Source organism: Mastigoproctus giganteus, chromosome 3, assembly GCF_048544385.1.
Source record: "Mastigoproctus giganteus isolate SK-2022 chromosome 3, ASM4854438v1, whole genome shotgun sequence".
Classification (NCBI taxonomy): Eukaryota; Metazoa; Arthropoda; class Arachnida; order Uropygi; family Thelyphonidae; genus Mastigoproctus; species Mastigoproctus giganteus.
The window spans coordinates 4,114,826-4,129,587 of NC_143577.1; the positions used below are offsets into that span (position 1 = coordinate 4,114,826).

General features: G+C 42.8%; 1 protein-coding gene across 1 annotated transcript in view; it reads right to left on the bottom strand.

Annotated features, from left to right (window-relative positions):
- The window catches only part of dysc (whirlin protein dyschronic), a 335,054-nt gene that overhangs the window by 162,573 nt on the left and 157,719 nt on the right, over nt 1-14,762 (bottom strand). The window contains exon 4 of the mRNA XM_090369172.1: nt 3,607-3,658. Within this exon, the coding sequence (XP_090225298.1) occupies nt 3,607-3,658 (52 nt within the window). The remainder of the gene's footprint in view (nt 1-3,606; nt 3,659-14,762) is intronic.

Below are 14,762 nucleotides of genomic sequence, written 5' to 3' on the forward strand. Positions count from 1 at the left end.
AGAGGAAGAAGGTCCTTCGCCATCTCACGTGCTATTTTTCATTCCAACTTGGACACCACATCCCGTGGAAATGGCAGATCATAATCAGAACCTGCGCATCATTGCTGAACTGCTTACGGGAAAAATATCAAGTCCAAACATCTCAGAAATTGTTACTTCGTCCCATCGTCAGGAAACAGCTTGAAAAGCCCTTCGAGCATTGACCAAATATTCCCCAACAACGCACTCAAGATCTTTATATCCTAAAATTTGACGCGACAGACTGTAGAAACAAAGTGTGCTGTAATCAAATCATCAAGGACTCTTATCGTACTTTGCCATTCTAACTGTTTGCTGATTCTGAACGCAGTGCACACAATTGCTACACGTTTTATAATGTACAGTACTGTACTTATAAGTTCACTTGGGGATGTAACCTTGTATATTTTAGCCCTTCACCCAGCTTGATGGCTGTTTAGGGAGGAACGCTTTACAAGTAATAAACGGATATTATAATAATAAAATTAATAATGGGGAGGATAAGGTACATTTAGAAATGCCACAGGAGAGCTTAGAAAGTGAGCGTGTAATGCGCTTCTTGGCAACTAGCAAGGCGTAAGATAACTGCAACTGACTCTAAGAGAATTGAAAAGATTGGATTCATTTCTTTTTATGTCACTTTTTAAATAAAGAGTGTCTAAGATGGCGCTTTTATTGGGGGGGGGATAAAAAGTGCTTATTTTGGCTGAGAAAGCGCAAAAAGGCCTAGAACGAGCCCCCTGGAGTTCTTTCTTCGCGAAATTTTTTCAAGAATCTTCTTTGGGATCTTTGAGAAAGAGTGCACTACTGTCTGCGAGGTTAATTAACGTCTCCTTTCACGCATATTTCGAAGTTGGGGAAGTCATCAATTAGCAATATACAGCAGAACTGGAGCAATAGCTCTGTTATGTAAAAGTTGGTATAAATGAGCACCTTATTATTCACCTTGTTCACCAGGAAGTGAACTTCAGTGGTGATGCCGACACGAGCAACCTCACTCTCCGATAATCTGGTGGATCTATTCTTTGCTCACCTTCTCTCGTTATTAGCGTTATGTAAGTGAAAATTATGTCAGATTTAATGCTATCGAATTATCACGTTGATCAGGAAGAGGTCTGGTTGTTGATCACTCCTTGGTGATCCACGCGTCGTGATCTTCGTCCATCGGCTCATATAAAGAGCATTGTTCCGAAAGATTTTCGGCTTCTTGGACGTACAGTATTGGAATCAAATCTATTTGTTTCCTTCTGTCAAGAAACATCGAGTTCCATCTCAAAGATTACAACGCTCCGTGCAACGGGTTTCGTATAATTCCTCTTCCCAACGCAGTCTTCAGCGTTCTGTTTCATTTGTAATTTAGTTTACAATTCGTTGACTCTCCTGCCCTTTGTCTCTTATTCCTTGGCACCTTCCTCGAGCACATTCCCGTCATCAATACACATTATCCGGACCTCTTCTTTGATCTAATTATTGGCCTCTGAGTCCGATATTTGGTGGTATGAAACTAATTAATCTTCACAGATTGATAATTTTGTCCCCAAAAATTCGCGGAAGAAGCTGACTCTTGGTGTGCTAAAGTAGTTTCCATCCTGCCTCCTCCACCCGCCTTTGCTCGCTTTGTTTCCGTCATTGGCTTCCACTTACAGAACTCTCCGGTCAGTAGTGCGCACGATCTGAAATCAGCTTTCAAGAACTCATTCGGTCAAAGACTCCCACACAGTAGTAGGGAGAGCAACCGAAATGCGAAATGGTTAAAGCAATTGCTGGTGGTTCAGATTCGATCTGCAAGAGCGGCTGCTAAAAGCCTCACTTGTAAGGAACGTGTAACTTTTCCATCGTAATGCACCCATCCCGCTCACTCCATTGTTTTCCATCCCCCTCCTCCCCGCGGAGCACTCAGAAACTCTCTCGGTATCTGCACGTGCGTTAAAGTAGTCGGTGCCACTCTTTCTCACGCACGCACACACACACACACGCACCAGACTGTTCCACCGACATTCATTCGAAAAGTTACTCCAAGTGAAGAGCTGCAAGGAAGGGACTTTTAAGAAAAGTGACTTTTTTAGCACCTTCTTGAAAAGGAAATCTTTGGGGAGAAGCAAAATCAATTCCATTATTGGAGCGTCCCTAGAAGAACCAATAATTTGGACTGTTGGGAGTTTAAGATCTCTTTTAGATTAAAACTGGATTTCTTTCTTTCAATGACAGGCCAAGGTCAGTTGCAATATGTAAGAAATTACCGGGATGAAAAGCGTTGGATTAATCATTATTGTGAATCGATGGTTAAAATTAAATATTGGAAATTATCTCGGGAGGATCTCTAAAGGGTGTAGTCTGTATACAGCATTGGCGAAACTAAGTTTGCTAATGACTGCATGATCTTATATTGTGGAGGTTTTTGATTTTGTTCTTTGCACTTCGCCACGAGTTGCCTCAGTACACTGAAATATATCGACATTTATTTAAAATGGGTTGCCATTCTTCATGCTCAGGTTTGGACCCCCGGTGGGATCTCATCGGTGGGCACCGTAAGTAAGTGACCTGACAATCCGGTGATAAGATATATCCACTAAATGTGAGACGCTGTACAAAGTTTTAAAACCTCAATGACTCTGTGTTAAAGCGCTCATGGTGTGGCCATTGGAGAGTTTTCCGTATTGAAATCATTGATGGTCCGCATCCTCGCATCTTCTCCTTTCAAATGCTGATACTAAATGATTACATTCAAGAAGAATATCTAAAAGATTTAAAAGAAGTATTTACATGCAAAGATGCAACTTCTCCTTTCAAATGCTGATACTAAATGATTACAATCTTCAAGAAGAATATTTAAAAGATTTAAAAGAAGTATTTACATGCAAAGATGCAACTTTACGCAGATGGATTTATGCAATTTATTTAAGAGCCAATCAGTTACCATCTGAAGCTGTTAAAATAACTAAAAAATGGCTAACAGATGATTATTTTTTGCAACTGAGAAATGTTCTGGCCTACATAAGTTTGTAAGTAACCCGAATAAATTCTTTGAAGTCTTCAGTTGAATCCGACTTGACTTCGTTAACGAGGGAACTTGCTCGGATCAGAGAGTTGAAGTTGAGTCTTGGGAAAGTTGTTGTCCCGTTGAGCCACCGGAATGTGAAGAAAGGGAGAGAGATGTCAAAGAGATCTGCTGCCGCAATTGGCCCAGTGAACAGTTCTTGATGGAACAGTTCGCAATGTTGCTAAAACGTATGAATTTCAATCGACTGTAACCCGAAGAAACGCACACAAATTTATTTACAGTCGGATCCTTGAACTGAATCATACTCGAATCCCTACCCCCTGCATTATAATGGACTGAGAGGGGGTTAAGTCGAGTGTGCTGGAACAAAATTGGAAGGCCCCTATTATTTAGTGGACACAACATAACCGAACTTCTTGATGTCAGTTACTTGGTGGAAATTCTTCCACATCCCTGGTTCAGTTGGCCTGCGAAGGATGAATTATGCATTTTTTTTTTTTTTTTTGGTAAACAACTAATGGTAAACACGGTAAAGAATTTATAGAAACCATAACAGTAGATAGTAATGACAATAATGAAGCATTTACCTCCTCCGACTTGGCTTTTTCTCTCTTCCTTGAACTTCCTCTTCTGGACAACCTAAAAAGAAAAAAAAGAGGTACCATCATTAGCTGCGTTTCACGCATTGGAACGCCATGGGAATGACAACTTTGTCTGGCAGAGTCAACAAGTATAAAACATTTCTTAGGCTTTCAGAATGTTCAACGTCCCGGAGGAATCTTCGTACCTACTGGAGGACACTGAGATAATGGACCACTAATTGCAGTTCGGGGTTGCAGAGGAAGGGGTCTTTCGCTCTCAGTACCGTTGCCAATCTCGATGAATTGGATCGCCGTTGCTTCCACAGTTGAAATTAGAGAAATCCGAATGACGGAAAGGTCAAAGGCTGTCAGGAAGAGAACCGAGAAGAGCGCAAAACACATGCACGACCTACGGGGGACCACAAAAGAAGCAAACCCCGCCATCTACACGCGGGTGCTCGTGGTGGAGCATTCGCTGGAAATGGGGATCGACTTTGCGCGAGTTCACGCAGGGATGAGTCTCGCTGACAGGGTGCAGTTACTTTGCGTGTCGTTAAATATCGGAACATGCGCTTTGAGAAGCATTTTGAAAGTGTGTTCGATTTGTAGGTTACAATAAACATTCGGGCAATTACTTAACAGAACTGGAGACAACAACAGGGCGTGGCGAAGAACCTTTGGAAATAGCGAGTTGAAACGCGATACGGTCATACCTGATTGCACAGAAAACCACAAACATACACACGCACGCGCGCAAACGGTGAAATAGTGGCTACACTCGTATTTCGGCCCTTGCAATATTGATCAACCGTTATTTCAATAGTCCCGATCACTCGCTCAATATCTTAATAGATCTCTGGTTGCCATGGCTACATAACAACGGCAACGATACCCCGGCTAACTCCATCCACGACGGGCGATTCACAGTTCTCGGAGATCGCACACACGGTGGACACCGCTGAAGTACGGGGTTCCATCAGGAGAGGGCCTGCGTTCATAACGAAGGCAAATAACCTTTGACGCGCATTTTACCTTGGAGGGGGGGGAGTACCCTCACTCGCTCCCTGTCTGTAAGAGTTTCTTGAAGACAGTTTATGGCGTGGCACAGATGCGTTTCGCAGCTTGTGTCGTCCCTCTTTCTCATTTCCGTTGCCAAGGAAACGTGTCGCCGAGTTATGACCTTCTCTTCCCCCCCTCTCCGAACCATGGCTACTGTCGTGTTGTGTTTACGACGAGAATTACGTTGCTAAGTCGTTTGCGTCCCGTGTGGCACGTCGTGTCATTGCTGGCGTGCCATTATGAACCCTCGGAGTAATTCTTTTAGCTTTTCTTTCCTCGCAGGTACAGTATTCTCCTCAACCACCCCTCCCCCATGCCCAGAGAGAGAGAGGGAGATCGGGTATTAACGAACTTCATTTGCGCAGACGCAGCCTTCGTTAATTGGCAGGAACGGATCTCCTCCGAGAGGTGTAATTAGAGTGAACTTCCACTCGATGTGGGCCGGCGATGCCTGTCAGCACGAGTTCGATCGCTGTTGATGACGTTGCTCTGGAATTAACGCGCGCTCCCCCTTTCCACACCAAAAAAGAATCGTCGGGGATTACACGTGATTAGGGTGGTTCGGTTCCGCTATCGATCCAAGGTTTCCTCCGGCAGATGTAGAAAGTTCCTTTTAAATCGGGTCTTTTTCTCTTCGCAAGCCCCTCAAAGTGTTGCCCCCAATCCTTCCGTTGTTCGAGTTAAAAACAACTGGAACAGCCCCTGTAAGTTCAGCACCCAAAATAGTTTCTCAATCAAATCTAAATTCGGTTTCAAAATTCTAAATTCAATATTTGTAATATTGAAATAATAAAAAAATAATAAAATGATATTGAAATAAGAAACGTAATGAAAATTGATTGCGCAAAAGTGATGAGATGTCTGAGGTTGTTTGAAGGGCTTCAAAGATCTTCGCAAAAGGCACGTGTGGAAAGGAGTGCGTCGAACTTGCAGTATTTGCGCTTTGCCTTGTTGAAAATACTTTCTTTCCCGCAAAGAGAATTCTGAACACCAACAAACACTTCTGCATTCCTTTCGTAAATAAAAATGTAACGTTTGGGGGAACCGCCTTTACTTTACTGAACCGCTTTCTTCTCTTTGGTGCGCCCCTTTTCAAAGGGTTGGGACACACCAAAAGAGGAATAAAGGGGGAAAAATAATGCGTTCTGTTCCTTTGGAACACGTGATTCTCCATTCCATTCCTTAGGCGCAACTGATGTTGGTTTCTCTCCTGCTGCTGCTGATCCCGCCGTCTTTTTCTTTTAAAAAGAAGTGTCGAGGTAGCCGAGTGGTGAGGGGAAAGAGTGCAATAGCACACGCTCTTTGAATGTACCGTGCTTCAAGCCGGTGACTGCGATTAACGAAATGTATCGCTCATTTATTGCAAACTCCTCCTTTGAACTGGGGCTCGTGCAGAAGAATGGACAGACAAATTCCAATCAGATTCCTTTTGGCATTTTCATCCAGGGGGAGGCAACAACCCACTTGTTTCGTTCTGATTCAACCGCCCTCTTTTCGAGGAATTCGCGAGACCCGCTTTCATCCCTTCGCTTTACTCCCCCCTCCCTCGATCATCTAGTATTTTGACACTAGGTGGCGCCCAAGTGTTTATTTTTGTTAGAGACGCTAGTGCGGGTCATAATTATACACTCGGATTGCGATAGATGGCGCAACTCGTGCTCGGGACGGAGGTCCTGGGTGTGTTTTGCAATCACTTCCTTTTCTCGGTACGAACGCGGCAAAAGAGAAAGCGGCGTCGTTAATTTCACGGGACTGTTCCGAAGACAGACGATCGTTGCCGTCGGAGGGTTGAAGCACCGCCGAAGGGGGGGGGAGCTCATTTGTCACGCGATTGCAGGCTTCCGGTACCAGTAGTTCTCCGCAAACACGTTCATCACACGACGGGACGGGAGCATCTGTTGCGCTGCCACGGGGGCTTCCGAACTGCTCGAGGTTTTTGGAAACACGCACGCGCAAACTCGCTTCATGCACCCGCTAATCGACAACGCACGAGGATGCTCGCCTTTCAGAAGGAGCTCCACGGCCGCCGCTGTATCCGTTGAGGATCTGCGAAAAGCGCGAGACATTTGGACGATGAATTGCAGCACGAGGACCCACCGGGTGTTTCCGAAATTTTAAACCAAAACTACGTATGAAGTGCCAGAGCTCCCTCCCCTTTTTAAAAGAGGGCCACGAAGCTTTTCCATTTTGTGCGTGGAAGAGTTTTAAATAATTGTGGCAGACCCGGTTCGTAAATTCGAAGTCCACATTGATCGAAATATTCAGCAAGCTGGAACAGATCTCATAAGAATGGTAATGGCACGTTCGGTGTGTGGCTCAAATCCCTCTGAGCACGCGATAAACATTTGAAGCCTTTGATTTTATTCGGGAATGTTCTCCCGACACCTCCGTTGTGATTGTTTCGCGCCTTTCTTTCTTTCTTACAGTGGTTCGGAACCCACTTACGAAATCGAACGTGGTTTCGATTTGTTTCCGGGCGCTACTCTGCAGTTTGGTAATATTTCGCGCGTTCTGAGATACGCGAATTCCCTAGATGAACGCACAATACTACGAAACAGCCACGAAATAAATCGAGATGAATTTCCTCCTGACAGATAACGACAGGCCATCATTGTGGTCTGAAGGATTTCGTTCTCGACTACCCTTAACTCAAGAACCACATAAATGCACTGATTCGCATGCGTTTTGTGATCACCAATGGGAACTCCCACCTTTCTGTCGCCGCCTGCCAACACTTTTCACGTTGACCGTATCCAGACAAGTCCACAGTCTTTCAACAAGACCACACGCCATGCCACGCCACGCCCTTTCAAGAAGTTCAATGTCGTTCTTTGGGTTCGGTCTCCACACGTGAAGCCACTGTTCCAATTTGAGGAATAACTGGTTTCCAGAAAGTGACGATGAATTTTCCACTCATCCCATGGCCGCTCACCTCATCTGATCTCAACCAGATGAGCGTGTTCCCCACCTAGTGGAAAAGGACGCTACCACCATGCACCTGCCAATGCGCCGGCATTAGAGCACGCATTGTGTAGCGCGTGGGTAGCAGTAGCACAGGACACTTTGCAACACCTTGTGGAGTCTATGCCAACACGTGTACGGGCAGCATTATGGTGAAAAGGTGGCCGGCCCCACGTGGTATTTGTCCTCATGCAAAGTCAGTTCAGTGCAGTTCGAGCTTATAAATCTGTTCCCAATGCAGCCAACCAATAATTGATGCAATCAACCCTATAATTCTCACCGTGCTTTTCCATTAATGACTTCCCGGGACTTACATTTCTCGTCTCTCTCTCTCTCTCTCTCTCTCTCTGCCAGTGGCTAATGCAGCAAAGCTTCTTTTTTATGAGGGTGCTCCCGAAATGAACTGTAATTAGCAGAAATGGCTGTGTTTCCAATTTTGAATGAAATTACCGTAGCTCTCGGGAAATCAACTACTAATATCATCTCTGTGCTATCTGTCTACTATCTATCCATCCTCTCACGTTAATTACCTCTCCTCGAAGATTAAGAGATTCACTGCACCTCTTACCTTATTCTACAGCAGCATTTGTTCCAATAACAACCTGGGCTTCGGGAGTCGGTTTCATAGAGCCGTTAATGTTAAACTTCGTTCCAGCTCATCTCCATTCAAGGATTACGCTGCTTGCCATGCTCCGGGCATGAAGATTCTTGCTGGAGTCTTACCCCTAGACCTGCGTGTCATCTTCGATGGACTGTGATATCGCCTAAGCACGGAGTTCCTGGCGAGGTCCTCGACATGTCGCATAACCTAATTGCTGACATCAAAGACGAGAAATGGAGGATTTGGAATGAACTTATAAATGCGTGGCAATCACGATGCGATTCCAGTTCTACTGGTCAAGTCACCCGCTGTTTTGTTCCTGCAGTTGCCGTCTCTCTCAACAAGAACGTGTTCCCAAATGGCTTTCTCCCATCTTAACAACATTATATCACGTCATCTTTCTAAACTCAGGTTCTTAGCACTACCTTGGAGGGAAGTAAAACCATACATAACCTCCAACAATATCTGGCTTCCATCGGACTACAGATTAATCAAGCAAAGACAGCTCAAATGTCTTTCACCTGGAAGAAGTCACGCAATGACATTAATCTTACCATCAATGGATCACCCATCCAGAAAGTTAAAATACACAAGGATCTCAGATTAGTATGGGATATGGGGCTGACATTCCAGGCTCACCTCCTGAACACAAAAACCAAAATGTACTCAGCTATGTGGGCGATCCGCCAGGAACTAACGGGAATTCATGACGCCCACCTGGTAAAGAAATATGTTGTCCGATGTGTCTATCCCATTCCTCTCTATTCCGCAACCATTTGGTCCTCTGCTCCCACAACACACTTCAACAAGTTCCTCAGCCTGGAATACTGGCTCCTGAAAGGGCTCAACTGGCAACCAATACACCATTTCCAGGGCTCAGTTCTACATAAATCTGGAAGTCACCCCATGGAAACAACAGATTGTGGCAGCAAACCTTCTTACACTTGCCAGACTAATCACAAGACGGCTCGACGCCCCCCTGACATTACTGATCTAATAAAAACTGCCCGCATTGCCGGAAGGAATCAAATGGACCCAAGGCTCCCACTCACAATCAGTTTGAACAACCTGAAAGGATTGAGACGCATGTTCCCAGGAAACACTGTAGATTTGACCAACAATCTAGCCATCGACCTGGATAGATTCTGCGAACAGCATTCATACAGACGTCAGAAGCTAAAGGACACACATGCAAACGTACACTTATGAGACGCCACCAGAAGAAAATTGTCAGGACAATGCATCCCATTGGACGGTCAAGATTGAAGAGATACCAAGTGCACGGTGAAGGACTGCCTGAATTCTCTATATTTTGTACAAATTTCTCATGGTTTTGTAATTTACAGCACTTTTGAGAAAATAATATCCTTTAATTCGAGACACTTCGGTATTGCACAACTTTCAAGTATGTAAAATAATAAACACTCTTGAGTTTTGTACCTTTCGGGTTAAGCGTACATGTGCTCCATGTAACCGCCGAACACATGTCCCTGTCTTAACCTCTGTACGTAAATATCAGCCACCCCCTATCTTCCTGCTGTCCAGGGGGTGGCTCTTGAGCAGAGCAATAAACAGATTAATAAATAAATAAACTCCATATATACTTACTGCGCACAGCTCCATGAACTCCGAACTTCAGCTCTACCTGCTGTTTCACCAAAAGAAAGCGACTCTCTCTCTTTCTCTCTCTCGTCATCTCAACGACAACAAAGAACGAACCGAACTCTTGCGACATCTTTAGAAACTGACTTCCCCTGCCTTACATCTTATTTTATTTTATTTTTTATTTTATTTTATTAATAAAAAGATACACAACGGGTAACCATTAACAGTGTATCATCTGTGTTATAGCATCCTTGTTTTAAATCTAAACCGTTCCAGAATGCACTGCTACACTCACCTTCTATTCCTTTTTTTCTATTTCTTTTCCTTTCTTTTTATTTATGTTTTCCCCATTTTATTTATTTTTTTCCTTTATCTATTTGTTTATTTATTTTATTTGTTTTTTTTCTTTCTATTTTTATATTTTTCTCTTTATAGATTTATTAATTTTTTATTTGTTTTTATTTTATTTATTTTTTAATTTAATTTATTTTTATTAATTTTTTTACTGGTTCCACAGTTTGGACAGCTGTGAGTACGGAATTTTCTGGTACCCACTGGTATAGCGCTTCCTTCAGTGGGTGTGGTTTTCATCCTTCCTAGGACATACAACGATTGTAGAGGCCCCGCTCCTGGTGGTTAGGAATACATGTTGTGGCCCGCCTCCCCGTGGTGTACACGGACATTGGGCAGGCTCTCCAGGTGATCGCCTTACTGGCGACAAAGAGGCCTGAAACAACACACACACACACACACTGCACAAATATAACATTATACGCATTTCTGGTCGGTTTACAGGGAATCTGTGTCAGCCTCTGTACATAAGATACTAATATTCATGTTTTTTTTTTTTCATGTCCACTGTCCGTCTGCCTTACCTCCCGGCTTCCAGACCATGTCTTGTAATAGAAATTTGTCCACAGACTTTTAACTCTTCATTTCACCATTTCCAAATCTGCTGAGAGTGCCGGACACCCGTTCTATTTCAATTCACTTACCCTCCTGCCTAAAAGTTTGGAATCATAGCGCGTGACATGAGTTCTCGTTAATGTTTTTGAAATTAGCTATGGCTACGGTAAGGTTTAATATGTATAAAAACAACGCAGTACACAGTATTCTAAGAATTTTTATTAAGAATTGAAAAATTTACAGCAAACGATATTGAAATGATTAATATAAGTAAATATATTGATTTTTCATCCCGCGAAATATCCTCCATGAGGTTTAATCACTGCCTCACGAGAGTGTCTTCACTAACATTATTCCAAGTGATCAGCGAGGCCCCTCCAATAGAGCTTTTTATAGGATCATGAAGATCCTATAAAAAGCTCTATTGGAGGGGCCACACCATAATTGCAATACCCCTTTCCGTTGTTTATTTGCCACAAAATCCATGCACAGCTTAGAGCTGTGCTTCGGGTCTTGTTGTGATATAAAATTTCTTCCACAAAGTCGTAATCCAGAGGATATTGCATTATGTTCAAGAATGTTTTATAGCCTTCTTTTCTTAAAATTCCTTCGATTCTGGCCTTGTCACCCATTCCAGAAAATTAGAAGCAACCCCAGTTCAGGATGGAACCAGCACGTGCTTGACTGTAGGCACTAAACAATGTGGCACCATTTTTTTTTTTTTTTTATTATTATTATCTGTTTATTTCGATAAGGAAATCACCCCGGAACGGCAAAGTGCCGGGAGGGTGCTAAGTACATATCAGGGTACGAGATACTACGTGCAGTGGGTTACATATACTGAACACGTAGTCTCGTCCCGAAATATTATATACACATTTTATGTTTAATATATACTGTATTTACACATTAATCATTCTGTACAAACATTCTACAACTCATATATTTACAATTCACTAATAATTCCATCTATAACTTACATATTTACATACCTGTTACAGAAGGTATATTTTTACAGTCAACAGATTATTGTTCTTAAAGCAGAAAGTTTCACTTTTACTCTAAATTCTTTGGTACTTTGCAGCCGATTCATATTTCGGTAAGTCTGTACGAATTCTGGAAGATCTCTTTCCGGTAAGAATTCTGGAAGATCTCTTTCCGGTATGCTGCATCCTCACACAGTTTTTCGGCATCTATGTGTAGTGAGTTAAATATTCTCGCTGCATTTGATGGGAAGAATCTTTGCAGGCTACTAAGATTGTTCAGGACTGAACGCAATGGATTATTTACTTCTCCGCAACGTCTAGCAGTGGCACGCGGTTTGACTAGAATATTATCCAGGACTGGAGCATCTACTCTGCCTGTGAGCATTTGTGCGAGGGTGTGTATGTTCCTATTAATTGTCCGCTGCATCCAGGGTGTGATGTTAAGGTTTGAGTAGAGAATGGCCCTTGAGATAGTAAAAGGGTGGCCAGCAACTCTGTTAAGCCATCCAAGAACCAGTACTCGATCCCAAGGACGGACTTATAATGTGAAGCTGGAGCTGAAGACCAGATTTGCGAGGCATACATTGCAATTGGCAGGACACACATTAAAATGTACTTGGTCGCTAGCTGAGGATCCCTAATTCCTACCAGTTCCTGTCTAGTAGCCCATAAAGCGGCGAATATTTTTGTCTTCATATGGGCGAAGTGTTGAGCAAAGGTGAGTCTGTCATCCCACTTAAGACCTAGGTCCAGGTGAGAGTGCACCTTTTCAACGCTAGACCCGTTCACAGAGATCGAGATGTCATTTTTATTCTGCTTGTAGGTTATGGTCATTTGGGCAGACTTCTGTCATTAATGCGGAGCCCGATGCAATCCAGGTAGCTCTCAAATTCTCTGATTGTGCTATTTGCCATCTGGCAAATACCTTCTGCTGATTCATGGTCTTTGGAAGTGATGAAGAATTTTACATCGTCAGCATATGTTATAAAATTGTAGTACCGTGCAAGAAACGGCTCCAGGGCGGCCGCGAAGAGGTTCAGTCGATAGTCTTCCATAAACTCTGGGCTTCGATCAAACAATTTCAAATTTGGATTCATCCATCCACAGTACTTTTTACCATTCTTCAACTGTCCAATGTAATGTTGTTGGCTCTTAGCCCAAGCCAACCGTATCTTTCGATTTTCTGGTTTTAATAAGGGTTTTTGGATCGGTACATGACCACGAAGTCCTGCTTGTTTAAGACGAACTCTTAGAGTGGATGTAGGCATGGAGGGAGTTTCTCCGTTCCTTTTGAGCTGGGCTCGGATTTAAAGTGAAATGAGTCATCGATTACGTTTAGAAGTCAGTCTTATTATGTTATGCGCCGTCGTCCTGATCGTGGTCTCTCCTTTAAACTGCCAGTCTCCTCGACTCTTCTAATGGTAGTTTGTCCTACTTTAAATGAAACACGTAGTCTTTTGTCAATATCTCTCATGGAATGACTTTATTTATACAGAGTTATTCTTTCTGTGCTTATCGCAAAGTCCACAAAACTTACAGCAAACCTCCTTCTGAAAAACGTGTGCTGAATTTTATAAGTTGCAGCTCTTACCCCTCAATTTAAATCACTGCCAAAGACTAGAATCATCTACAAGCTTCTATAATATTGAAACAATACTCCCACGTCCTACAATAGTCCAATCATCTACAACGTTGTACTACATTCAGAAATTTTCTACAATGTTTTACCGCATCCAGTCTTCTACACCTGTCTGGAACATTCAAGAAATTTCTTAAATATTATTTAATTTTTTTTTTTTTACACATAATAGAAATTATTTTAATAAAAATTGGTAAACAAGTTGGTCCTGTTTTAATAAAAAAATTGAAAATTAAGAAAAAATGAAACTTTTAGGTGGTAGTGTATACCTGGATCCATAATGAGCAACGTTACACCGGTTCCAGCCGTTGTGTGCCTCTTGTTGTCATCATTTTTTTCCCTTCTTTCTCTTCAGCTGCATTTTTTTTTTCAGCCTACTCACTGTATCCTAATCATAGTCACAATTTTTCAATTAATTTTTAACAGCTGCTGTTAACTACTATTTGTCATTATTAACACTGCCATTCGCTGTTAAATTTACTTTTATTTTCTTTGCCTAAAGCAACTCAGAACGGGCGTACCCCGTACGCGCACATTTAAAATTACATTCTCACTTTTAAAAATGAGATCCAACTGCGGTCTGCACACTATCTTGGTCACGCTCACTTTCTCCACTCCTCCTTTTCGCGAGAAAATTTACATACTCGTGTAAATTTCGCTTTGAAATACGTGTATTATAATAGATTTTCCCATCCCTTAAAAATCTTCCAGTGAGAACTGTCATTACAGAATGGCTGCCCTTTCTTATTCGTCTAAACCTTCAATTTTGCGAGTATTTAAATTTCTTTGTTTACAGCTTCTTTAGTGTACTCTGTGCGCAAGCTGTCCCCTTTGATGTACACCATAAACAGCGCTGCCTCTTAAATTGACTTTCATCTCGCAGTCAACCACAGTTTTGTTGCAACCATTGCAGCTCTTCATTTGTCTTCCAATGGCTGCTCTTGTTGCGAATAAATATTCTTAATTAGACAATCGGAGTGTGGTTGCCGCGTCCCGCAGATGTCGGGACGTTTCCTCCTCGTTTCTGCCATCGAAAATGACGCCACCAGTTGCTATGGTAACGCCGTTGTTTTTATAGCTCGTGGTTATAACAACCCACTTCATTACTGTAGCGAAGTATATTTCGATTCCACCAGATGCGAAAGAGGCGAATAATTGAGCGAAGAGAAGAAGATGGGGAGGACGTGGTGGGTCGCCGGAGGAGGGGTGGCGAGAATACGATGACAAATCGGATCGATAACCGTTGCCGAGAAACCCTAGGAAATAGACGAGAAATGAGAACAGCCGTTTGATGGGTGAGAAGAACTCTGTTCGTCCCCACCTGCGAAACAGCAAGGGGGATTTGCCACGCACGCAAGTGCAACAAATTCTAGGGAGTGTGGGGCGAGTTTGGGGACTTCTGTGT